This window comes from Vombatus ursinus, unplaced genomic scaffold (genome assembly GCF_900497805.2).
Source record: "Vombatus ursinus unplaced genomic scaffold, bare-nosed wombat genome assembly UNPS02014863.1, whole genome shotgun sequence".
NCBI lineage: Eukaryota > Metazoa > Chordata > Mammalia > Diprotodontia > Vombatidae > Vombatus > Vombatus ursinus.
The window spans coordinates 39,011,510-39,036,634 of NW_020954641.1; the positions used below are offsets into that span (position 1 = coordinate 39,011,510).

General features: G+C 40.1%; 1 protein-coding gene across 1 annotated transcript in view; it reads right to left on the minus strand.

The window, feature by feature from the left end:
- ARHGAP26 (Rho GTPase activating protein 26) overlaps positions 1-25,125 on the minus strand; it is a 516,697-nt gene that overhangs the window by 12,009 nt on the left and 479,563 nt on the right. The window contains exons 21-22 of the mRNA XM_027841739.1: positions 16,171-16,282; positions 9,663-9,754 (exon numbers count right to left, since the gene is read on the minus strand). Coding sequence (XP_027697540.1) covers positions 9,663-9,754; positions 16,171-16,282 — 204 coding nt within the window. The remainder of the gene's footprint in view (positions 1-9,662; positions 9,755-16,170; positions 16,283-25,125) is intronic.

The following is a 25,125-nucleotide window of genomic DNA, read 5'->3' on the forward strand; positions in this document are numbered from 1 at the left end:
AAGATGAATTCTGAACTTTTCAATGGAAGGAGGAAGAAGAGGGCTTTCAATTGTGAGGGAGCTAAGAAAAAGAAAGAGAGGAGGGATCTCTAGAGAGGAGAAGAGAAATTTAAACTGCTTATGCATGAGAATTGTTTGATTTTTGCCACTGAACTCCCAAAAACACAGCATAGTAGCTTGCAAATAGTAGGTGGTTAATAAATGCTTGTTGAGGACATGACAACTATATAAATAGAAATTACAATATCACCTCTTCTGTTCCTACCCCTAACATGTTATATAATTATAACCGAAATTAACCTCAAAGAAGAGATGAAAAAAATATACTTCCTGTTCCTTCCTCTGCACAGGTTGGGGACTATGAGTGTGGAACACTATATATAGTGTCAGATTCAGCTGATGTGTTGGTTAGTCTTGCTTAGCTTTTTCACTCTTTTAAATTCTTTTTTTATGAGGGCAATTCAAAAGAGAATACATATTTATCAGCTGTTCATGGCTTGTTTGCAAAAGCTGACCATGATCTCAGGCACAAAACCTTACATACCAATTCAGAAAAACAGAAGTATTAAATACATCCCTATCAACCACAACACAATAAAAGACCTGTCTATCAATAAGGACACTTGAAGAATTCAAACTTAGAACAGATCAATGAACTGAGCACGCAAGTAAAAAAACAAACCAACCAAAAAACCCTAAAAGCCACAACTCTAAATACCCAATAAACACAAAAATAGAAATTCTGAAAAGCAATAGAGAAACATAATTGAAAACAAAAAATAAACCTACTGAATTGATAAATAAAACTAAGACTTGGTTTTTGGAAGGGAAAAAGCCTAATAATCAAATCATTATCTAATTTAATTTTAAAAAGAGAAGAAAACTGTCAAAATAATAAAAAAATCATAATAGATGAAGAGAAAATAAAGGAAATTATTAGAAATTATTTTGTCCAAATCTGCCAAGAAAACTGATAACTTAAAAAAAAGAATTAGAAGAAATAGAAAATATTCAGATTAAAAGAACAGTAAATGGAGAATTCAAATAACCAAATTTCAGAAAAAACAAAACAAAACAAAACAAAAAAACAACTGAACAAGCCACAAAGGAACTCCCAAAGTAAAAAACTAATAAAACAAAATCCAGGCTCATGTGGATTTACATACAAGTGAAGAGTTCACTTAACTCTAATATTACATAAACTATTTGCAAAAATAGGGAAAGTTATTCTACCCAACTCCAATATGGTTCTAAGATGGTCCTATCCCAGAAAAAAGAAAAAGCAAAGGAATAAATGGAATTTTTCTGACAATTTTCCTGTAAGTAATATCCATTTGACATTATCTGTAATGGAGAAAGGCTCTCAGGGACCTTTGCAAAAAGAGCAGGTGTAAAGCAAGGATGTACATTGTCACCAATGTAATTTGATATAGTTCTAGAAATGCTAGTTATGGCTATTGCCATAGATAAAAAGAAATTGAGGGAATAAACATATGTAAAGAGGAAACAAAATTATTGATTTTATCCATGACATAATAGTGTACTTAGAGAATTCTATAGATTGAATTTTTTAAAATCCCAGAAACAATTACTTCATTAACATATCAAGGTAAAAGATAAGCTCTCACATACAAAATTAACCTTCTGTTACCAACAAAATCCAGGACTAAAGAAAAAGCAAAATTACTATGAAACATATAAGAGTCACTTACCAAGACACCCAGGAATTACAAAAATATGACAAAGATCTTTACAAGATGTTTTACAGAAAAGGTACGTTTAGTTTAAAAAAAAAAACAAACCAGAAAAGTTAATCTGCAGAATAAATTAGGAACACAAGAACCAGAAGCAATTGAACAGAGTAACATAGTGTTTTAGCAGACCCAAAGACCAACTTATTGGGGGTAAGGAATCACTATTTAACAAAAACTGCCAAGAAAATTGGAATGCATACTGCGGGAAATTAGAGTTGGGCCAATATCTCATAACCTATATCACAATAATATCCAAATGAATACATGACCTAAATAAAAGACACTGTGTTATAGAGTGGGAAGAGTATTGGACCGGTCTATCTGTGGTTCAAATCCTACCTGTCCTATTTATTGCCTGTTTGACCCTGGGTATGTCACTTTTCCTCTCTGGGCCTCAGTTTCCTTATCTGTAAAGTGAGGAGCTATACTACATGTCATTTAAGGTCTTCTACACTCTAAATCTATAAGATTACAAATTTCTGAACCTACATAGAAGATTGTTATCATAAACAAGGAATTCTTTTCACAATTCTGGATAGGGTGAAGAATTCTTGACCAAACATTTGTTTGGACAGAAATGAATGAAAAAACCAAAATGGACCATTTTGATTTATTGAAAGGTTTTTTTGGGGGGGGGGGGGGGAAGGGGGAGCACAGTTAGAATTGTAGCTAGGTAGTGCAACAGAGTGCTGGGCCTGGAGGCAGGAAGACCTGAGTTCAAAGCTGGCTTTAGACATTCACTAGCGGTGTGATCCTGGGCAAGTCAGTTGACACTGTTTGCCTGTTTCTTTATCTGTAAAATGAAGTGGAGAAAGAAATGGCAAACCACTATGGTATCTTTGCCAAGAAAACTCCAAAATGGGGTCACATAGAATCAGATACTACTGAAACAACTGAACAGCAACATTAAAGACAGAGGGAAATATCTACAGTAGTACGACAAAAATATTTATAGCAGTACCCGGCCCCAAAATGATGACAACAGGAAGTAATATAAACACCTATCAAGTGAGGAATAGCTGAACAAATCATAGCACATGAATGTAAAGGAATGTTATACTGAAAGAGATGGAAGGGTTGAAATCTGGGAAGACATATGTGAATGCATGCACAGTGAAAAGAGCACAAATTTATATCATGACATGATTGTAAAGGACAGCAGCTCTGAAAGACTTAAGAAGCAACCACAACCCCAGAAGACTGATTAAGTAGGTATAGGATGTGACCAATATTTTGAGTTCAGCTTGATTTTGTGAACTTATTTTGCTTGATTGTGCTTATTTGTTAGAGCGAGGGCTTTTATTGTTTTGGGGGAGTGCTACGAAGGGGAATAAGGGTATGGATAGTGATGCAGGAAAAAAAAAAAGAAAATAGCAATAATGAAATATTTAAAACATACATAGAAGAAAAAAGGAGGATAAGAAGGGCACATAGTGAAGCAGGGCAACATTGGTACTACTGTGTTAAACTGAATATATCATTTTAAAATGCTCAAGCTGACATAATAGAGATTCTGCTCTTTCTATCTGGATGTGTTCATATTTGTTGGTGTCTATAAAGTTTATAATAAAAAAAGAAAAGAAAACATTATCATTTAAATAAGTATGCAAAACAATGGTCCAGATCTTTCTTCAAACTTTAGCCTTTAACACTGATCCTGAAGCTGTATTTTTAAAGTATAGGAAGGATGGAAATATATTTTGCATTTATAATTGATATCATTTCACTGGCCTTCTCAATGGGTGGAGGAGGGGTAGAAGGCAGAGAGAGAGTTTGGAACTCAAAATATTAAAAAATGAATGTTAAACATAAATTTTAAAAATTAAAAAATAAAGTTAATACAGAAAGAGACAAAATTTTACTAAGTATCTACTATAGGCCACCATAACCTGCAACGTAGGTGCTATTAATATTATTATCATCATCATCTCCATTTTGCAGTTGAGGAAACTGAGGCAGAAAGGTTAAGTAACTTGACCAGGGTCACACACCTAGTAAGTGTAGGAGACCATATTTGAGCCCAGGCCTTCCTGACTCTAAGCCTAGTGTTCCACCTAGCTGCCTTACCCAACTTCCCTCATTTTACAGATACAGAAACAGATCATAAAAGTTTAAGGGACTTGCAGTGTCCTACAGGTAGTAACCAAGAGATCACATTTGAACCCAGGATTACAAAAATGGAAACTGACACTGTCCTTGCCTCATAAGGTTTATATCTGCTAAGGAAATGGGGAGGAGAAAATGAGATGTACACAAATAACTATAATATTGAGTTAGAAAAAAATCATTTCATGCACAGGACAGGTGGCCTGAAACCTTTTCAAAAAGTTACCTTTTCAAAGAAAAAGAGATCATTTCTAACTGAGGAGGATTAGGGAAGAAATATGCCAGATGAGATGATCCATGGGTTGGGCTTTAAAGTGGGAAGACCCAAAGAGAACCATGATGCCAATCAAAGTTAATATTCTTGCCAACCACAAAGATGGAAAAAGCTCTAATCTGTGAACCTAAGTCACCCAAGTACTGGTGGGCATTTTACATTTTCACAAAGCAAGACTGAAATGGAAGGATTAAAATTGGTAGATTGAGACTGTAGGGTCTGGAAGAGGGGGCGATGGAGGGCAGTGAGCAAGAAAACATGGAGGGGGGAGAAGGCAGGGTGAGATCTGCGAACAGTTTGGATGAAGCACACAATGTACAAACAGGAGAGTCCATTGTTTCTAAGCTTTACACCTCATAGATACCCAGTAAACACTTAACAAATTGAAATGACTTCTGAGGGAGGGAGGATTCTATTTATGCACATGAGGTGTTGTAGGGATAACCTTGGGCAGCTCTCCAGCACAGCAGACACACAATGAATGTAGAAGGCTACCGGTGACACCAGGTTTTTCCCTGACAACAACTCTTGCCATACTCCCAAACAAACACCAAGCATCGATGTATACATTCGACTAAATTCGACAAGTAGCCGTTGGGTGCTTACTATGTGGGAAAAGGTGTCATGCAGATTTTCTTCCTGGCTTCTCCCACCCTGAAAGAATAAGCTAAATAAGATGGCACCTTTCACTATCGTAGAAAGAACAATGAATTTAGAATCAGAGGACTTGGCTTTGGGTCCTCAATCTGACTCTTACTACCTGTGTGACCTCAGGCAAATCACTCAACCTCTCTGGGCCTGATTAAAATGAAGGCTTTGTGCCTGATGATCTTCAAGGTCCTTTCCAATTCTAAATCTACAAACTTTTCAAAACAAGAGCTCATTTTAGCATAGCAAGCCAAGCCCTTCTATCTTCCACTTTCCCTCCAAATCTGTTCAAGTTCAGGGGCCTTAAAGTAGGAAAACTCAAAGCAAGCCATGATCCCAGCAATGTCAATGTTCTTGCAAACCATGCAAGTCACCCCAAGCACTGATGGGCCATTTTATAGTTTCACAAAGCAACTTTTTTCCCAAACTACCCTGAATGTCATTTTTGGAGGCAGCTAGGTGGCTGCTCAGTAGACAGAGTGCTGGGCCTGAAGTCCGGGAGACCTGAGTTCAAATCCAGCCTCAGACACTTACTAGTTATGTGATCCTGGGCAAGTCACTTAACCTGTTTGCCTTAATCCTCTGGAGAAGGAAATGGCAAAATGTTCCAAACGAAGAGTCACACACGACTAACTGATTGAACAACAAAAAGTGTCATTTTACAGATGGTGAAACTGAGGCTCAAAGGTCGAGTGACTTGCCTACACACATATGGTGAATGAGTATCCAAGCCAGGATTTGAACTCAGGTCTTCAGACTCCAAGACTAGCGTTCCTTCCACAACATGCCCGTCAAGGCAGCTGGTAGCATAGTGGACAGAAAACACCGGCCTTGGAGGCAGGAAGACCTAAGTTCAAAGCTGGCCTCAGAGACTTAGCATCTGTGAGACCCTGGGCAAGTCACTTAACCTGTCTGCCTGAGTTTCCTCAGCTGTAAAAAATGATTTCATTGCCCATGAAGGGTTTCTGTGAGGTCAAATGAGATAATTTTTTAAAAAGTGCTTGGTACAGTGTTTGGCACATAATAGACGCTATATGGGAATAAATATTCCCTTCCTTCCCCCTCCTCCCCATATCACAATGCTTTCCCTAATTGAAGAGTCATCATTACTGGATGTCCCATAGGCAAAGGGGCACCAGCTGGCATGGCAGCAGGAACTCTGGCAGGCTGAATGATCCTGACTCTACATCCTGAGATAGTATACTATCTAAGTCACAGTGCTCAGGCAATCAATGGCTCCTGCTGAGTGAGGATGGCTTTCTGCCATGGGGGAAAAAATGGGTGCAGCTATTTCTTGCTGTTATTTTACACTGAGGGAGTCAATGCATCCTGCTGATCTCAGGTCTTGATAAAAGTATCCCAAGAACCTAATTTTATTGAATGCCACATGATTTTTTTCCAGGTATCACTAACCATATTGCTTAAAGATGAATAACGTTCCCAAGAAAGCAGATCATTTCTCTTTCCAGTTATCATCTGAGGTGCACTTGGTGAAGTGGACAGTTTCCTAGTAGATTTGCAAAGGCTAACACTATAGTTAGTTTCTGAGTATTGCCCATCTACTCCCTCCCCGAACAAAGTTCAAAAGCCAGGCACCCTGGAATCCAAAGCCTTTTAGAGTAATTATTGCGAAATCACAGACTTTCCCCTCAGATTTTCACTCCCTCTTTTTCTACCTAATTCATTCTGTTTATTTGGTTTTAGGAAGGAAACCACCTAAGCATGTAAAATTGAAACTTGCCATTGGGGAATTTTCTTAAGATGAAAACTGACCCAGTCCTTACCCTCAAAGAGTTCACAATCAGGTGTACGTGTAGGGGAGGGGACTATAGGGGGTGGGGAGAAGAGAAATAGGGGAAAGAATGAGGAGATGTACACAAATAAGTATAATATTAGGTTAAAAATGATTAAGTATATAGGACAGGTCAAACAGAGTGGCTTGAGAGATTCAAGGAAAGAGGGATTATTTCCAGCTGATTTTAATCTACTTATAGAATCTAACCTAACCAGTACTTATTATTTTTAGCAACAAATTGATTTAGCCTGGTTTAAGGAAAAAGACCCTCCCTGCTCAACAAATGAATACATTCCCTTCGTTTTGATGCCTGATCTCTCTAGTGTAGTATGGTGGAAAGACCACTGGACTTGGATTCAGTAGAACTGAGTCTGAAACTTGGCTCTGACACTTATTAGCTCTGTGACCAAGGACAAGTCATTTAATTCTCCGAGCCCAGGCTTCTTCACCTGTAAGAACTTCCAGTTCTAAAATTCTATGATTCTAGGGGGTGGGGGCAGGTGAAGTGACAGAATTCAACGGAAGCAGTTAGATTGATTTGAAAGATAGATTCGTATCTTATCAGTGCCTTTTCTACTGCAGCTTAGCCAACAGGAGAAGTTTATTCTTGGAAGTCTGTTTACTTTATCCCTTTGCCTCCTTGAGGAATTAGTAAGCTTCGCTGCCTCTGATGGTTGAATGAAGCTTGCTGATGAACTCTACCTTTAATCTGGCAGCTGGTAGGCTTCCTGGATAAGGTTTGTGATGAGCTAAAACAGCCCTCTCCTCTGTCTTTTCCATCATAAGATATGCTATTGTTCTGCCACTGCTGAAGGACAATGCCCAGGACACAGGACTGGCAGACAGGGTGCAGCATTCTGACTGTGATGGAGTGTGTGTGTGGGGGGGGAAGGGGATCCCTCAATCTCCAGTGTAAACATTTTTGCCCAAATAACTTGTTTATGCAGTCCATGGTTGGAATACATTTACATTTAAGAAAATAAAATAACATTAAGATACATGAACACTCCCCCATCTGTGTGGGCTTGATGATACAACCCTGAGTATTAGTGTCACTTTGTTTTACTGTAGTAAAAAAGCAAGTTGGCCCTGGCAGGGCCCCTTGCCCTTGGGTGCTATGACTTGGAGTAAATGGACCTTTAAACTCTGAATTTACTTGTAAATAGTGCAATCTCTTCAATCTCGCTGTTAATCTATAGGCGGAGGCCCTGTCTTCTCCTTCCTCTATGTGTGCTTCATATGCAGAAAGCCTGGTGACCCTGTACAATTTGACTTTTGAGTTCATTTGTCCTGAAGGTCACTTCATGTTATCAGGCCCCTTTCTGGAGCTAACATGGTAACACTCATCAATTGAACAGCTTCAGACAGCCCGCACTTGGAGAGGCTTCAAAATCCCCAGAGAACCTGTCTGTCAGGGCCAGAAAAGCCTCTGCTGAAGGGCCAGACTGGTTCTGAGAGGGGGATTGCTTTGCTGAGTTTTGTGACTTTATTTTGTGTTCTTTAAAAATAGAGGCACCAAACCAAAGAAATGTGGGGGGACCCTAGGCTGGGCATCACCTGAAAGGGGAACAGACACAGAGTGAGCCCTAAGGAAGGCTATGAGTCACAAAGCTGGGCAGCCCAAGTCAGTCTAAAAGCTACATTACCTTTTGAGCTAGTCCAGAAAGGCAGGACTCAGATCAAAACTGATTCAATCTTTTCCTGGAAGTCCCCCAGGGCTAGGCTCTAACCAGCACTCATTTTTACCTGCTGTCTTTTAGCAACTTACGTTTATATTTGACTTTCTGAAGGTAGGCTTGTCTTTTAGTGGCTGGGGCAGATGGAGTAGCAGTCAGAGTCAGGACAGGGCCCTATTTTTTTTCCCCCTTTGCAAGGCAATCAGGGTTAAGTGACTTGCCCAGGGTCACATAGCTACTAAGTGTCAAGTGTCAGAGGCTAGATTTTAACTCAGATCCTCCTGACTCCAGGGCAGGTGCTTTATCCACTGCACCACCTAGCTGCCCCAGGACAGGGTCCTATTAATTATTCAATAAGCATTTACTAGGCACCTACTCTATGCTAGGTGCTATGGATACAAAGAAAGGCAAAAGACAGTCTTTGTTCTTGGGGGCCTCACAGTCTAATGGGAGAGATAACAAGCAAACAACTACATACAGACAAGAGACAGGATAAAATGGAGATAGCCAACAGAGTATAGGCACTGGCATTAAGTGGAAGCAGGAAAGGTTTCATGTAGAAGGGGAGATTTTAGCTGGGTCTTGAAGGAAGACAGGAGGGATAGTGGATAGAGTGCTGACCTGGAGTCAGGGGGACTGAATTCAAATCTGGCTTCAGACACTTATTAATGGTTATGTCCCTGGACAAGTCACTTTACCTCCATCTACCTAAATTTCCTTAAATGTAAAATGGAGATAATATCAGCACCTACATCCCAGGGTTGTCGTGAAGACCAAATGAAATAATATTTGTAAAAAGCATTTGGCACACAGTGCCTTGCCCATAGTAAACACTACATAGATACTTATTCCCTTCCCCCACTTTAGGGAACCTGCAACTTTTCCTGGGGCTAAAGAAGGGGCCAGTGGGTAACTGCTCCTGGATTCTGTTGCTCCTGGACCTCTACTTAGCGCCCTGGCATGCTGAGAATTTGCCCTACCTGTTTTGTGAAGACGGTACAACCTTGAACCTGAGATGCAAGGGAGGACCTGACTAGTCCCAGGTCACTTCAGCAAATGGTGAAACTCCTGGCCCCAGACATGCCATCCTGTGCTTCTAACCACTGCCCTGATCTCGGTCATTCACTTCCCTTGTCTCCATCTCTTTCTTTCCAACCTCCTGTCTCCGTGCTTTCAGAAATGGGGAGGGAAAGGGGGAGGATGGCCCCATCCACTAGCTGGTGATGGTTTTTTTTGACTCCGTACTTCACACCGAATCACCCTGCCCACAAATGTTACGTCATGTAGTGAGAAAAAATACAAGTGGGACTCAACCACTTTCTTTATATATTTCTGACCATTCATGTGGAGCCTCTAAAATGGGTGTATAGGGTTCCCCCCCCATTCCTGTGGAGGAATGAAACACTCACCATTATCGAAGACAGTGCCTGCTGTGAACGAGAGCTCTGAGTCATGTTCAGCCTTGCAAGCATACAAGGCTTTTGCTTTTCGGGATGGTGAGCTGTGAAAACACGAGTTTATTTAGTGGGTCTCCACATACAAAACAAAATCCCAAAGTGAAACAAACAAACAAAAACCAATAGAGAGCTATAAACCCAAGATTACACCTCTGCCCTCTTTTCTTGTTAAGTCACCTACTTCTCTCCATCTCTTTCCCATTGGAAGACATCAGAAAACTACCAGGTGTCAGGACATGAGATGGAAAAATTTCACGGTTCAGAGAAGAAAAATGAGAAATATTCAGACAAAGGCAAGACTTTCTGAGATGCCATTCTTCCTCTAGGGTCACCCTGTGCCACACTGAAGCTTATTCTGAGAAACAAATACGGAAGAGTGTCAAATGGGCCTGGCCCTACAAGAACTTCAGAATGGGAGCACCTGAAGGTAATCTTGGGAGTGGGAAGGCTGGGTCTGGGAAGCTTTAACAGGCTCTACTGCAGGGTATCATCAGGAGAGGTTGTTGTTGAAATTGGGGAATGTCTTGTGAGTCAGAAAGAAGAAATTCCAGAAAATCCAGGTCTTCACTTAGGACACCCAGGTTGATGTGGGCCCTCTCATACGTTATTTAAAAAAAAAACCAAACAACTTATTGGGAGGAGTTTAAGACCTGCTGGAGAAAAAAAGATACCAAAGGGCACTGCCCCCATGCACATGCTTTTGTGGTGCTTGTGATTAAAGATGTGTATTCAATAACTGTCTCCCAAGGCCAAGTACTTTGGGGATACATACCAATTCCTTTAGGCCTTTCTCAAATTTCTGTTGTAGGGCATTAAAATAGTACCCAAATGATGCTTCCTGACTGATCTAAGAGATTCCTTCTGGGAGGGTGAGGAGAATTAATTATTTGGGGTCAGTTGGGTAAGTGACACATACAGAAGATGTCATCTTCCTTACAAGAATTGGTCCTTTAATTGCCAAATCTGTTCTGGGAGCTCATTATGGAAAGAGATAGTACTGGTGACAACTCAAACCTATATTACAGAAGGAGCAGAGGGCTGGGATGTATTTTCCACTTATCTACTTGAGGGTTTCCATATTGATATTCATGTTCATGTGTACTACCTTGTGCCTGCAGGTGGATAAACTGAATCTAGGACCCAATGTAACACTTGTTTTGGTTTTCAGTGGCAGAAGTCAGCTTGAACTGATCATGGACAGCCCTAGAGAAACAGTACTTAGGCAGGGGAGGGACACTTTAGGGATAACTGTGGCTATATTTCTTCCTTTCCCAAGGAAGAGACCTGAATGAAAGAGGTGTGGGGTGTGGGGTGTGGGGTGGAAACTGTCGTAGGGCCAGTTATCTAAAATTCCTGGGCCTTGTGAATTGACAAGGTTAAAAAAAAATATGAAAAAGCTGGATGCTCAGAGCAGATGGCTGTCCCAATTTTGCTGCCAGCACACACAGTTTACTGTTGTCCTCTTGAGTGTTTCAGCATCCAGGAGAGAATGAAAATGGGATGGGGCTTAGGGCAGACAGGAAGGGAAACCCTTAAAAAAATTCACAAGCATCAACTTGAAGAGAACTCTCCCTGAGTATCATTTAGAAAAAGCAAAAGATTTATGAGACAAGGGGTTAACTATACCCTGTGATCTAAACCAGGGCTGCGCCTGACAGCTCAGGGCTAAATGCATAAATGTACAAATTCCCAGGGAGAAATAAATTGCACCTTTTTTTTTTTAAAGTTGTAGTGGTGGTGGTGGTGGTGGTGGTGGTGATGGTGGGGGAGAACAAATTTTATAGGGCAGACTGGGCAATCTGGTTGTGAAAACTGCTGAAATAGCAAAGAATGAAACTGCCAAGGAGGTGGGGAAAGTATGTGACTGACAACAAGGCGCAGTGTGTAGTTGAGAGGAAAGCACAGAGAATCCTCCCAGGTTGGCCAATGCCTTAAATACCAGGTTCTCAATCTGGCGCCCTGCCCTGGGGGAAAGGGAGGAACAGAGCAAGTGGGAAAAAAGAGATGGAGGAAAGTGAAGTAGTGAAGGAATACCAAGGGAGGGACTGCATTTTCATAGACTGGGTACTTTCAAAGAAGTTACTTATTAGCCAAATTTTAAAACAGTAATTGAAAAAAAAAAATGACAGGTAAAGAAAATCACTGGGGGAGGAGGGTGGTTGTTGGAATCTGGAAAGTAGAAAGTCAGGGATATCCAAGTGAGAAAGATGGTGATGAAAAAGAAATGATAGTCTATCAGTGGTTTTTTTAAAAAATGTGGCAAAAGAACAGTTACCTTGTGCTTTCTGGGTAGAAAGGAGTCTTGGGGAGCAGGGAGGTTAGATCAATCAATAAGCATTTATTAGGCTCTTAATAGACCATACAAGGGTCCTGTTTTTTTCCCTCCTGGGTATCTAAAGGGAATAGTTGACAAGCTCCCTAAAAGGCCTCTTCCTCATGGGTTCCTCCCCATCCTCTACCCCACCCACTCCCACCCGCTCCCACCCACCCACACCCACCCACCTCAATGCTACTGTAAGTATATGAAGGTGAAGGGAATATCAGAGTGGCTTTGGAAAAGGCTGGCTCCTATGCCCCAGGGAAGATTCTTTAATTCTTTAAAAACTGGCCACCCTAACCAGAGATTAGGGGCCATCTCTCTTCATTCCCACTTCTTTTTCTTACCCCCAAGCAGGTTCTTACCCATATGGAAAAATCCAGTCATCTGAGGTCACATTCAAGGTTTGGGCTTTGATTTCTTGCCCTTCATGCCCCCTCCCTCCCTCTTCTATTTTACCCCACAGTGACATCTCAACAGATGTGGGCATGGCACTAACAACACAGGGCTATCTCCACTGCTCCTGTAACAGTGCCCTTTACAGGTCTGCTGGGGCTTCAAGGACGTGAACTAGCTTAGGTTCTGCTGGTTCATTTTTAATTTTTGCCTCTGAGTATGGCAAGAGGCCAGGAAAGCACTCAATGGAGTTTCCCCTGTATGCCCTTGCAAGGCTTGCAGAATGATGATACACTTTTCCCTTGCCAGGCATCCATTGGTCTGGGTCAGGGTTGTGTGATAGATTGACTTGGTCCTTCTGTCAAGGCCTCCAAGTAACCCTTGTGTTGTGCAAGGGTTGAATAGGGCATCTACAGGTTCTTAGGGGATAGGAGAGGATGGAGGTGAACTCTGCTCAGGTTAATTATCTCTTTACTGGGCTACTCTAAGTAGTTATCTTTCAGATGTTCAGAAGAACTGTTTATGCAACAATAAACACCAAAACAGGTGGGAGGAGGGAGAAATAAGATAGACCATGCTGAAAGAAATTCATGGAATTACTACTTTTTTTTTTTTAAGGGTTCCCTCCAGGGAAAGAAATCTGAACTTCCAGGTTTTTTTGGTAGGCCCTACAGGAAATGAAGAACAGGCAGATGTCACCACCTTTTGGCTGTATTCGGCAATAGCAAAGAGGGATTCTATTCATTTGTGACCCACTGAATAACTGATTGTCCCAAGATATCACACATTTTCAACAGTGCAGGGCCACACAGACTTGCATCAGCCACACTCACTGCATTTCCAGTTTCTTCCTTGGGTGTTTCAAAATGGCAGCTTCACAGTTATTTCTGGAGCAGCCGCCTGCTCAGGGTGCTACTCCAGTATTGGCCAGAGAGGTCACTACTGAGCAAAAGGCAGTTCTTCCCCTTCCACTGCCAATATCCTGCTGGGTTAAAAATACTACCACCAGCATTCTTCTAACCCTCTAACATTATCTTCGGGTAGAACTGAATTAAGGGGAAAAGGGAATGAAAAGTCTAGGATTCTAAATCATTATAAAGGCCGTGCTCAATGTCAGGGGATGTGTGAGGAGAGACACACATATGCTAATATCCATAATTTTGTTATTTCTGCTGAATGGCATAATTACCTTCAATCTGTCAGCACCTTTCATCTAGAAGCTAACTTTCCACTATATGCTCCTTTATCAAAATTCAGGAACCAGATTTTTCCAATGCCCAAGTTATTTAGGCCTCTAGAAGGCAAATTTCTCAAGTAGTATTTCTAAAATACCATTATCACTTCATATTTATATAGCAACTTATGGTTTACAAGTTACTTTCATCCTAATAGAGCTGAGAAGTACACATGACCTCCCATTTTAGAGATGAGGAAATGGAAGCTCAACCAGGTTGTGACTAGTCTATGAAAATTCATCTAATAAATTGCAGAGGCTATAGGTGAACCCAAGTCTGATGATTCCCAAGTTCAATGCCATTTTGAGTAAGTCAATCTGCCTTCTAAAAGTTATGTGTTTCACATTGTCTTAACAGGTGGAAAGATATTAGTTAAGGTAATAGACATTGCCACACCCCAGGGCCACAGGGTATTGATAAAGGTGTTTCCTAGGGTCCATAATTTATTTCTAGGAAATGACTTGGGCAATAAGAGACTCTGATAGCTTAATCTTTACACCATCACTGTGGGGTGAGGGGAAGAACCTTAAGAAAAAAAACATATAACAAAGAATCTCTATCCTTCTGCACCTGGATTTAGAGATAGAGGGTCAAGCTAGTCTCAAAAGCCAAGATTTGCAGCTAACCCTAAAGCTGAGGTGGTGCAGTTTAAAACAGGAATTCTTAATCTTTTTGAATGTTACAGGCTGCTTGGGTAGTTTAGTGAAGCCTATGGACCCATTCTCAGAATGTATTTAAATGTATAAAAGTAAATATATAAGATTGAAAAGGATTAAGCTGAACTGAAATATAGTTGAATATTAAATATTTCATTAATACTAATTATTTATTTACTATTAAATATTTTTTAAAAAACAAATTTGAGGGCCCCTGGTTAAGAAGCCCTGGTTTAGAAGAAAGAATGCTAGACTAAGAATGAGAAGCTAGGTTCTAGTCCTGGCTCTAATTAATTAATTCAGAATATGTCACTTGATCTGTGTGCCTCAGTTTCCCATCTGTAAGCTAGGAAGAGTGCCAGTCTATTAATCTCATGTGACTACTGTGAGAATATAACGAAATAGCAGCATATGTGTATGTATATATGATAACACATATATAATATAGTTGGTCAACCATATTCCTTGATATGACTTCCTTTTTGTGGGAACATGTGCTTGAGCTGTTTTCATTAAGGCTATATTTGGGCTTTTTACCTAGGCTCAACAAATGAAAACCAACAAACAAACAACAAAAAAAAAAGAATCAAAAGATAAGGAACTGGAGACTAAATATTAAACAGTAGTAAAGTACGGTCAAGAGTTCTGGACTTGTGGTCAGAAGACTTGAGTTGTAGCTCTGCCAGTTAATAACGGTGTGACATCGGGCACACAAAAGACAGTCAAAGGCAGCCAGAACAGTCTGTAGCCTTTGCCTTATTCCTAGGTTGAGAAAGTGCCTTCCCTCTGAAGGGCCCAGGTGAAGTGGATCATAAAACTTATATCTGGAAGTCAAAAATGAAGGAAGAACTGTGATAAGGTCATCGCCCTCAGGGAGAGAAAACAGCTCATTCTGCTCACCAATGGAAAGAGGCACAACAAACTACAGATAAGCATGACACATGATGCTTAATGGAAATGAAGCCATCCAGGGCACCAAAAGCACTGGTGGGGAGGTATTAGCCCTGGACCCAATGTATTTTGTTACCAGTTGTCTGTCTAATTTAGTGTTTTCTGCTGGTGACATTTAGGGAAATGGGGTCTTTGTCTTGTACAATGCCACTTTCAACTATCGAGGGCAAGTCTCAGATATGGCTAATTCCTCATTAATAACTTGTCAAGCATTTATTATCCATTAATTTGTCCTAAGCCCTTCTTAAATCTATTTATGTCTACTCCATTAGATTATAAGCTCCTTAGGGGCAGTGGTATTGTTTAATCTTCATTGATCCATGTGTCAATACCCATAACCCTAACTGGGGAATGGAGAATAAACACTGCTTGCTCCTAACAAGAGATGGAGACAGTAAAAGTGGAAGGTGTGGTTCAAAGTTATTCCTGTTTTAAAGCTCTGAGGGCCTATTAGAGTTAGTTAATGACCAATAAAGGAACTTTACCTAGGAGATTCCATTTCAGAGCCCTGTCTTCAAATTTCACTATACCACAAATAGTACAGGGGAATTTACATGAGAAATTACCCACTGGCTTTGGTTAATTATTCCTTCAAGCATAGGATTTTTGTTTTTGACAGTAGTACTATGAGAAAGGGGTCAAATCTTACAAAATGTCATCCTCAAAAATTAGGTACACTATACAGACATCCATTTACTGAGCTGATAAGAGGTTGAACATCTAATAATTTGTCCTGAAGCCTACTGAGATCCTATTTATACTTTGGGCCTCATGGTAAGCAAGTCCAGGTTTGGGCTGCAGGGACCAAACCTGCGCAGGAGCCAAAATAACAAGTGAAAGCAGGACAAAGCAAATGAAAATATACAGCAGTAGCAACACGAAATCAAACAAACCCTGCAACAGACCTGATGGGGGATGAGTCACTGGACGTAGATGAGGTGGGCATAGGACTGGATGGCGCTGAGAACATGGGCCAGGACGGTGAGAGGGGTGAAGTTGGGCTTGGATTCGGGGGGGCTGTAAAACATAACCAGAACATTTATCAACAACACACAGGGGAACGATAAACAGGATCGTGAGGCATTAATACAAGACTGAGAGGGGTGGGAAGAAAGGCAGGGAGTGCTACAGGAGAAAGGACAAGCAAGAACACTGAAATCTGGGAATAAGATGTCAGTGCTGAATCTGCAAATTAAAAATGGGTCCTTCCAAGTCATACCTGTTGTGATTCCTTAGAGGATAAACACATACCTTTGCCCTGCAGAGCAACTGTTTACCAGCTTATGGGAGCTTCCTTTAATAAAGTCAGTTGTGCACTCTTCTGCTAAAGCAACATTCCTCAGATTGGTTTCATGCCCTCCTATACGTACAACACATCGACGGCATCTTCTGACCTCATTTCAGAACACTGTGTGTCCACGAAACCTTGGCCCTACTTGGTTGGTGTCCCCCCACCCCCTCCACCGCCGACTTGCTTCTGAATAGAAATGGCTCTTCTCTGAGCCACAGTCCATGTTAGCCAGAAAACCATTTCCTGTTTACAATTTTTAATAAATGGGCCTAGCACACTGGGGCCACAGAATAGTACAGCAGCATAAAGACAATTAATATGGGGTATTACTCACAGATGGGCAACTATCAACTGTTCTGGGGCTAGGAAATCAATCATATAGCAACTTTACTCTCTTGGAATTTTGAACAATGTGGGAACTTCCAGAAGGAAGGAGGGTGGAAGTGTAAGGAGTCAAACCAATCAATGTTGCTAAGTGTTGAGTTCCGCACTCCCTTCCGCCCTCCCCCCCAAAAAAGGTTGATATGAAGGGAGATGGAAACTATGGCATCTGTTTAGGATTTCATGTGGGCTTTTATCCATGTGATACCGTGTCCTATTTTCATTACCATTGATAACCAGGATATATTAATACCTTTCAAAAAGATAGTCTCAGGTAATGTAGTAGATACTAAGGAAATGATAAAGCCCATGTACTGTGTAGACACTGAATAAAGAACCAATCGATGGCTGCATTTTCTGGCTTAGGTGACTGTTTCACCAGTTTGAATGTACTATTTGATTTGACTTGTGACCATTTGGGCACCCAGGTATATTACTCCTGGGCCACAGCTAAACCCAACTGATTCATATTTATAACATGAAAATGATGAAAAGGAATCAGATTCTCTTCTGGGGGATGTTGAATGAAAAAAAAAAACTATGGAAATGTAATTGGTTTTTGGCTAAATTAAAAGTCTAACATTTGACCTCTGCACTTATCAGAAAGTCAATTATTCTGTGCACTTTGCCAAGACTATTTTTTAAAACTGATAATGTCATAATTCTAGTACCTTCCTGAACAGGAGGCAAGTAAGTATCTATTTCTCTGTTTTGTTTTGGAGATGCCCACCTAATTTGCAAGAGGAAAAACAATGGGGAACAAGGAAATTCTAACACAGAGACTTCCCAAGACTCAACTAGAGATTCCCATCCACATGAAAATTATCAACAACACTGAGAGTTCTCTTTTCAATCCTCTGTTTCCTTGGTTTTCTGTATTCACTGCTTGGGGGAAGAAAAGATCTATTTTAAATGCTGCTCACTCACCTTTTTCAATTACTAGGTTAACAAACATTTATTGAGCACCAGAATGCCAAACATCCTGGGGGATGGAAAAGAACACAAGCCCTTGTCTCTAACCTCAAAGAGCTTAGAGTGTAAATTGGACAGACAAGATATTTAGTACATATAAAAAGATAATCATGATGCTAGCAAGATAATACTGTATATATAAAAAGATAACTATAATACAAGGAAATATGTAATTGCCAAATGAGGGGTATTTACTGCCACTGATGTTTTCTTTGTTGGTCATTTAATTTTTTAAAGTTTCTGATTTTTTGTATCACCTTCATTTCAAAATATATCCCTTCCCTTCCCTCCCCTCTCCAAAGAATCATTTTTTTTTGCAATAAATAAAGAATAAAAAAGGGGGGCTGGGAGGTGAGGAGGAACAATTCAGCAAAACTCACATCTCAACAATATTGTGAAAGAACATTAGATCCTTTTAAAACATGCTCTTTTATATTTGGGTCTGCCCTGTGCAGTACACAGAGTAAGTACCTAATATATTACGTGACTCCCAATTACCTCTATGATAAAATCTGAACTATTCAGCATGGTATTTAACCTGTATTTACATCTATAAAGTCAGGTCAATCCACAATTTATCTCAACCCTACCTTCCTTTTAAAAAAAGTTGCTTTTTGTTTTTACACCAGTCATTTTCTTTTAACCCCTTCCTTCAATGAACCATTCCTTACAACTTCCTCTTCAACCTCCTCACCAAAAAATTTAACCAAACCAGTAACTGACACTGATCATTTATACCATATTACAAACCTGCATCTCTACCTCTTTACTCAGATCGAAGGATATGTTTCCTTATGATTTCTTTGGAGGGCAGAGATTAAGTACCATTTATCACTTCAATTCCTGCAGGTGACAGAAGTTTCCCATGTGGAAAGGATACATGGAAGGAGCTCGCCCCTCAGAATTCTTTGCTTTCTTCAAGGCTCTGCATAGATGCAACTTCTCACTCTAATTTGTTAGTATTGTCTCTCTGCACAAACTGCTATGTAGTGTGTACACAGTATCTCTGTAGAGGTGTAGTATCCTCTAGTATAGAGATCCTTAAGGTTGAAAATTTTTGGGGGGTAGGGGTGCGGTCTCTGTTCAAGAAATTTTCACTGAATTGGATTGCTTGTCTTATCCTTCATGGTCCATAGCTTCTTCCTTTGGGACCAGATGGCTGCATTTGGCCCTGATCCTGAGAGAGGACTCATTTTCCCAGCCTTCTCAAACACCCCCTCCCAAATGGATAATGATACAGTAGGGAAGCCCTGGAAACAACAACTGAACTGTGGGCTGGCACAAGGAATCAAGCTCATACCAAGATCAACTGGAGGCTCCTTATGGATGCCCCTGACCAGAGTCCAGAGCTAATTCACCCCCCTGTTCCACAGTTACAAATGGGACCTAAGAGGCATTAAGATTCTTTTTTTGGAGGTTTTCCTTAAAATGGATCTTAGAACTTAGAACTCCTCTGGCTTGTGGTTTCTTCTGAGTAATGTATTTGCATAAAAAGATGCTACTGGAAGATCCATCATGTATTATAATTTTTTTCTTTTGTTTTTGTTTACTTCTTTGGAAGGGTCTCTTTACAATCTTTACCCTAGCTGCCCTTTTCATTACAGAAATGCATGACTGTAGATTCATTTTAAAACAATTACCAAGACTCACTCCTCTTGACTGATACTTTCCCTTAACATTTGCATAACTTTAAGCTTCCTTTCTTACTTAGGACAACAAAGGGTAATAAAAAATAAAGAGCTAAACCACAAGAGCATTAAGGATAGATGTTTAGGAAGGCACTAAAGTTTAATAACATATCAACAATCCTGTTGGGAGGTACCGGGGATGAGACAGATGACCCTGGGCTCCTTCCAGAGTTATGAGGAGAAAACCATTCCCTGTTCAGATTATCCTAGAATGAGCTCAACAGTACATAACTTTGGGGTTCTGCCAGCCACACCCACTTCACGGCCAAACAACAAAAGTTAAACTCAAAGCATGGAAGGATTATTTGTTGGTTGAGTTTGGCGTTAAACATAAAGGCTTCTCAGGCTTTTGACCTATGATATCTCCATAAGGAGAACATCCCAACTGATAGGATCAGAGATTTAGAACTGAAAGTTATCTTAGAGGCCATCAAACCCACCCTATGTTTACAGATGAAAAAACTAAGACCCCGGTACTGAACTTATTATGGAGGAGAGTAAGCCGGAGGTCCATGGATGATGGAAATTAGGATCTGGACAGGATGGAGTGAACTTTAATGGAGGAGAGGTGATGGTGGTAGAGGAAGAGTCTGAAAGTGGCACTGGGGAGGAAGGAGTATATCAATCATTGCTCCTCAAGGAGCTGTGTGTCAAGGAGTATGAGAGAAGGAGAAACCAGCTTTGGAGAGGGTGCCAAGAGATGTGGTGTCTTCAGGAGAAACTGAAGTTTCAGTGACATCAAGACACTGGCTAACTGATGAATGGCAGAGAAGGTGGAGAAATTAGCCAAGAAAAGATTGAATGGTCCTCGTGAGGATACATTACGTAGGAAAGTCATAATAGGCAGCTAACAGGCTGTGTTGGGTGACTTGTCTACCTTGTTGCTTTTCCTTTTCACTGTAGTTTTCTCAGATGCAGCTGCACATCCATCCTTAGGAAAGCACATGGACATAGTAGGAATCAGGGTAGATGAAAGGAAGAATGGAAAAGATCTACAAAGACCCCAAATCTCACAGGATTATCTTTTATCTTTTTAATATATAAATTACATTAAATATTAACATAAAACATATTTATATAATTATTTTCTATAATATATACTATATAACATATTCAAAATATAAGTATATTAATATATTACATAATAACATGTTAATATATTTTTAAAAAGTATTCCTTTATGGTACTAAAGATTCCTCACATCAATTCTCTGATCAAAACTTTTCAGTGGCTCCCTACTGTCTACTGAATAGAGTTTAAATTCCTTTACCTGGCAATCAAGGTCTTCTATAACCAGATACCTCTCTACCTTTCCTTTTTAAAAATAAAATGTTGATACCTTTTGTTTTTTACACTGCAAAAATTTCTGCATGCATTCCTATCCCTCTTCCCACCCCCAAATGCCAAGTTGCTCCCAGGCAGGAATTCAACTTCTCCCCTCCCAAGATAGAATGAGTAGTCACTTCAAGCACCAAATTCCCCAGATTGCACCCAAAACAATGGTTCCAACTCCCTTGACAGAACATCCCTCATCACCCATAGGAGCCAGTGAAACCCCTTGCAACCATCAAAGGAAGACCTTCCTCTTATCCCCATCTTTTTGAATCCTTCCCCCCTCCTCCTCACCCACTCCCTTTGAAGTTCTTGTCTTCCTGAGAGACCACAGGAGTCACTGCCCCCCATCTGGCACAAGCCTTTGATTTGGCCCAAGTCACACCCACACATTACTTTCTACCTCTTTCTGCTCCCCTTTCTCTCTTTCATGCACCCTCCTATTTTGTAATGTAGCCTCATAGAAAACAGATTCACTTGTAGGCAAGGTATTACCAGATTCTGTTCATAACACCCCAAGTCCACCTTTCCACCATCACTTCCACCTGACTTCTGCCTCCATCTCTTGTGTATATTTAAAAAGAAGTCCCTTTCTGTTCTCTCTGCTGCTGTTGCTATCTTTGGCTGCTACATTCATTCACTCCTTTTGTCCGGGGTATTCAAGAAGCAAATGATCCCTTTAGTTCTAGTTTTCTTTCTAAGAATGTTTTAAATGCCTCTTTATTGTTAAATGTTCATCTTTTTTTTTTCCATTTATGCTCAGATTTGCAAGGTAGGTCATTCTGAGTTGTATCCTGAGATCCACTGCTCTTCAGAACACATTATTCTCTTGCATTTTTCTGATAGTTGCAGAATATTCTTGTGTTACTCTTTTCCTTTTACACTACTCAAGAGCATCGCATTGTGGTTCTGTTCTCCTCAAACTCATAAGGCCCTCTCTCATCAAGTGTTGGATCATTTCCCTTTACTTTGCAGTATTTATTCATAGATGTTTGAACTTGTTTATTAGATCGAGGCAATATTTCCTTCTGTTGTTAATGTTTTCCCTATTGTTTAACTGCTTATATACATGGCCTCTAAGTTTCTTCTTTCAGATGTCTGTGGTAATTTCAGCCTTCTTCCCCCCCCCCCCCGCCCCAACCTTTCGCTTTTGTTCACTTTCTGACTCTTTCCCCTCTGATGGTGGTTTCCTAGGGGGCTGGATGTCAAAGCATCTCAACTTTCTCCTATGCTGGGAAATTCTCAGTTTAGCTGACTAGGTCTGCTCCAAGTAACTTTAGAGAACACAGAACTGGCCCCAGCTAGATGCTGGGCTCTTCCCTGAGGTTTAGTGGAGTGCTGCACACTATATATCTCTTCCTTCTGTTCCTCTACTCTCCTGCAGTGCTCCTCTGCAGTAGAGAAGGCTGCCGCCACAGCACTGTCCATCATGAGCTCAGCATGCAGCCTACAACATTCTCAAGTGTAGCCTGAAGCAGATTAAAATGTAATTGGGAAATAGTTAAGAAAATAAATAAAAGTACAATAAAGCACAGATAGTATCATTTTAAAGTCAATATGTGGCCCACAGGAATCCTTACATACAGATTGGGGGCCTCTGTTTCTATTTGTTTGGCACCGCTGATATGAACTTTGTATCTCTCTTTAGTACCTAACATAGTGCTCTGCAAACAGTAGGTGAGCAAATCTATGTTTACTGTTTAAGAAAAACACATAAAGGGAAAGCCAGGTAAACTGAAGGGGGAAGGAGGTGCAGAAACAACAAAGGCAAACTGGATGCTCAGTTTAGAGACAGGCAACAGGTGAAAGGTTTTATAGGTAAGCTCAAACATGCTATAAAATATTACACTTTTAAAAGAGGTTGATCAGCTGCATTTCCTAATAGTTGAACAAGAAAGCAGGGCTCGATCTCTCCTTAAAGTTACCCAGGATGCCTTTTGCTTTAAAAACTAATCAGAGCGATATGAGATAACAGTGGAACAGATTTACAGATTGTCAAGGAATTCTTAAAGCAGTAAAAGATTCCAAAAGTATTTAAACCACATATTGGGGGTGGGTGGGAGAAGGACCTTTTGGGCTTTACAATTCATAATGCTGTCACAAAACCATGTTGCAATGAGAAGAAGCCAAGAAATGAATAGCAAGGATGTCCTACTGCTCTTGGGACACTTAAGGTGGTACCCACTGAGAGGGCAGAATTTTGACTGGGAAACCTCAATCCTCATTTGAGTTCAATCATGTGTTTATTTTAAATGGACCACTCAGCCTAAGCCTCAATTTTCTCATCTGTAAAACATGGAGACCACCATACTACCTATATTCGCAAGGCTGTCATGAGGAGCAAATGAGACAATGTAGGCTAAACACCTTGTGACTGGAAGTCATGTGTCGTATTTTTTTTTGTCATGATATTTGTAAAGATGTTTAATCACAAAAAGAAAAAAAAAAACACCTTCCTGCTCTAAATCTCTAGTATGATACTATGATTCACTGAGGTTATTTTTAATCGTTTGGCAAAAAAAAAAATCGCTAAATATTAAACATCAATACAAATAACTCAACTTGCTTAATAACTATTTACATGAAAATAAATAAATTTCAGAGCAAAAAACATAACAGTATTTCAGTCACTCCCCTGAAGTCCCTTATCAGGATTTTTTGTCTATTTATTCTTATTTACTTTATCTCATAAATTTTAGTTAGTAAGCAGTCTGTCTTCTATAGCTTGTCTTTTTTTTCATTTTGTGATGTTATAAAAGCTCTTCTAGATTTCTCTGTATTCTTTATACTTGTCAGTCTTAAGTTCATTATAGTAGTCTATCATAATTTCTTAGTATTTCTATATTTTTAAATTATTTAGTATTTTTTCCCCAGTTACATGTAAAAACAATTTTTAACATTTGTTTTTAAAACTCTGAGTTCCAAATTCTCTCCCTTCTGCCCTTCCTCCCCACCCCCACTGAGAAGGCAAGCAATTCGATATAGATTATACATGTGTAGTCATGCAAAACATATCCACAAGTCATGTTGTGAAAGAAAACACAGACACCCCTGCCCCCCGCAAAAAACTCAAGAAAAATAAAGAAAGTTAAAATAAAAAAGTATGCTTCAATCTGCATTCAGACACCATCACAGTTCTTTTTCTGGGGATGGATAGAATTTTTCACCATAATTCCTTCAGAGTTATCTTGGATCGCTACCATAATTTCTTTAACTATTCCTCTATTGTTATAAATTGAGATTATTTTATTATTAGTATTCTTATGCCAACAAAATTCTCAAGCCACTGATACATGCTGTAGTCTGTTTTATTCAGTCTTATAAATGACAAAAAGTCAACCTGATACTTACAACTACACAGAAAATGGATTTTTCAGGGATGGCAACTCAGTACCTCTTGCCCAACTATTCTGTTGGCTTTTTAATTGTCCTAAAGCACAGATAAGGCTGTTATCACTCCCCTACTCAAGAAACTCCACCTGCTCCCTATTGCCTCTGGGAAGAAACATAACCTCCTCCTTTTAGCTTTTAGAGCCCTTTAGAAGCTGGTTCCCACCTACCTTTCTAGCCTCATTATACATCACTCCCCTTTCTGCACCCTACAGTTACTGTTGCTCACACTCTTATCTTCTGTCTCTAAGCTTTGGCAGTGGCTGTCCCTGACACCTGGGGTACACACACACTCTCCTCTACCCCATCTCCATTATTTTCTTCATGACTCAACTCAGGCAACATCTTCTACCTAAAGCTCTTGCTGATCCCTCTAGTGCCCTCCTTCCCTAAACTATCTCCGATCTACTTTTTATGTCCTTATATACATACAAGTTGTCTCCTCCAGAGAGAATGTAAGCCTGGGGGCAGTGAGGATTCCATTTCTATCCCCAGCAATTAACACAATTAATGCCCGGAAAAAAGGAGATACTTAAAAATGCTTATGGCCTGACAGGCAATCAATATGGAAAGAGCACTGGATTTGGAATAGGAAGGCCTAAATTTGAATCCTGGCTCTATGACTTACTTGGTCTTCAATGTGAATACATATTTATGTATATGCTTATGTATGCACATATGTATGTATATATACACATACATGGTATCCCAAAAGTCTCAATGAGGTTTTAAATTATTAAAGCTTAAAGTACACGTATGCACACACACACACACACACACACACACACACACACACACACACACAC